General features: G+C 40.8%; 1 protein-coding gene across 1 annotated transcript; it reads left to right on the forward strand.

The window, feature by feature from the left end:
• Positions 1 to 853: 853 nt before the first annotated feature.
• Positions 854 to 2,560, forward strand: LOC115950576 (GDP-mannose 4,6 dehydratase 1). Its single transcript, XM_031067775.1, has one exon. The coding sequence runs from the start codon at positions 1,038 to 1,040 to the stop codon at positions 2,148 to 2,150; it is 1,113 nt and encodes a 370-aa protein (XP_030923635.1). The 5' UTR covers positions 854 to 1,037; the 3' UTR covers positions 2,151 to 2,560.
• Positions 2,561 to 2,766: the final 206 nt, after the last annotated feature.

Raw genomic sequence — 2,766 nt, forward strand, 5'->3', positions numbered from 1 at the left:
AAAAAAAAAAAAGTCCAAGATATCTTTTACCAATTATTATAAATTTCAAAAAAGTTTGTTAAATCAAAAGTTTTTGGTTAGAGTAGATTGCAAATCAGAAAAGCATGTTTTAGAAAAGGATGTTAAAAATATTGCATCAAAATAGGTATTTGCGGAATGGCAAGCTATCTTATCAATTTTTTATTATTATTTTGAAATCAAGTTTATAAAAGAAAGTTAAAATAGTTTCCTAGTTTTCTCACACATGATGCAGAACAAAGATGTTGGGTTGCTTGGGTAAGAAATAGTCTCAATTGCCAACCCTTAATCACCCAATAGTCTTAGCAAGTGTTTAGATAGGAATTATTTGCGTCTAGCGTTTTGTGTTTTGCGTTTTCCTCTTCTTCTTTTTTTCACGTGCCTAAGCTTTTAGGAGACAAATTTCACTGTCCACGCACTGTTTACGGAACTCACAACCACTTTTTTCAGAAGAAGAAAAAAAAAAAAAAAAAGGTTTCATAGTACTATTCACACATTTAAAAATTATATTACTACAGTGTTTTCAGTTTTTAATTTTCAACTAAATAAGCTGTACCTAAACGGAACTTAGTCATGTATGTATCTTAGAAATAATATTTCCTTAATTATTGGTATTTTTAACTTGATGATAAGGAGAATTATGACAGAGTGATTGCCATATTACTACAGTATAACCAAAAGTTTTTTTTTATTTTTTATTTTTAAAGTCTTAATTGAGCAGTAACTGTTCAGCACGACTCACCAATCACCATGGACCGCACCGACGCCCCAAGGATAAAAAAGTCAATTACGAAAAATCAATAACATGGTCTAGTTCCCCCTACCCTACATTGACCATAGTGAGGTGTCACCACACTATTAGTCAGCTGAGTAACCGGAGAAACCGCGTACCATTCTTCTTTGAATCACTGTTAAATCTCCCAGTTCATCTCCTTCCATTCACAACAGTCCCTCTCTTTCTCTCTCTCTAACACATTTTTCCATCAGACCCGACAATTCAAACAGTCTTAACAACAACAATGGCGTCCGAGATCGACAATTCCAGATCCGGATCTACAACCAACGGCGAATCTCCTCCATGCGCGCCACACAAAGTCGCACTGATCACCGGAATCACCGGCCAAGACGGTTCCTACCTGACCGAGTTTTTACTCGACAAAGGCTACGAGGTACACGGCTTGATCCGACGGTCCTCCAACTTCAACACTCAGCGAATCAACCACATCTACATCGACCCCCACAACGCCCACAAGGCTCGAATGAAGCTCCACTACGCTGACCTCACCGATGCCTCCTCTCTTCGTCGCTGGCTCGACACGATTCTCCCGGACGAGGTTTACAACCTCGCTGCCCAATCCCACGTGGCCGTCTCATTCGAGATCCCAGATTACACCGCCGATGTTGTCGCCACCGGGGCCCTCCGTCTCCTCGAAGCTGTCCGATCCCACATCGCCGCCACTGGGCGCAACCATATTCGGTACTACCAAGCTGGATCGTCCGAAATGTTCGGGTCGACGCCGCCTCCGCAGTCGGAAACGACGCCGTTTCACCCTCGATCCCCTTACGCCGCGTCGAAATGCGCGGCGCATTGGTACACCGTGAATTACAGGGAAGCGTACGGGATTTTCGCGTGCAATGGGATATTGTTCAACCACGAATCGCCGAGGAGGGGCGAGAATTTCGTGACCCGGAAGATCACGCGCGCGGTTGGGCGAATCAAGATTGGGTTGCAGAGCAAGCTGTTTCTTGGGAATTTGCAGGCTTCGAGGGATTGGGGTTTTGCTGGGGATTACGTGGAAGCTATGTGGATGATGTTGCAGCAAGAGAAGCCAGATGATTACGTGGTGGCCACGGAAGATTCTCACACTGTGGAGGAGTTCTTGCAGGTTGCGTTTGGGTATGTGGGTTTGAATTGGAATGATCACGTTGTGATTGACAAGAGGTATTTTAGGCCTACTGAGGTTGATAACCTTAAGGGAGATGCAAGCAGAGCTAAGAAAGTTCTTGGTTGGAAGCCTAAGGTTGGGTTTGAGCAATTGGTTAAGATGATGGTTGATGAGGATGTTGAATTGGCTAAGAGGGAGAAGGTGCTTGTCGATGCTGGTTACATGGATGCACAGCAACAACCATGATCAGCTTAGTTCCTTCCTTCCAATTTTGCTTCAGATCCACACAACAATGGGGGGTTTGGAAATGATTCTATTTAAGGGGTTCTTAGAGTTGATATATTTTCAATTCAGTAATTTATATCGATGGTGTTTTAAGATGTTATTGTTATCATGTTATGCATTGTTTGAATATCTGTAATTCCATTAATTTGATTGTAGCAAGTCCTACACTTGTTCTTCTTATTCTGCTTCTTGGAGTCACAATGTGGATGGGATGGATAAGATCATTATTGTACTGGGGAGTTTGAGATCTTTCAATTTTGAACATTGGAGCCTTTTTGGAGATGCTGGATCTGATCACTTCAATTTGCAGTAATGTAGTTCATTTATATATCTTTCTACATTAATCCAAATTGTCAAATAAGTTAGTAAAATGGTTTGTGTTAACTCCGTATCAACTTTCCGGATCAATTACATGTTAACTTTTTTTTTTTTTTTTTTTTCCATGTTTTGTTAATTTCTTCTCAAATGATGTGTCTGCGGTTGAGGCCCGTTTGTATGGTACTTTAAGTAACACTTTACAGTTTTTAAATGTTATATATTTTTTCATACATTTTTTTCATTCAAACTTTTTTCATCC

Source organism: Quercus lobata, chromosome 6 (assembly GCF_001633185.2).
Source record: "Quercus lobata isolate SW786 chromosome 6, ValleyOak3.0 Primary Assembly, whole genome shotgun sequence".
In the NCBI taxonomy this organism is placed as follows: Eukaryota; Viridiplantae; Streptophyta; class Magnoliopsida; order Fagales; family Fagaceae; genus Quercus; species Quercus lobata.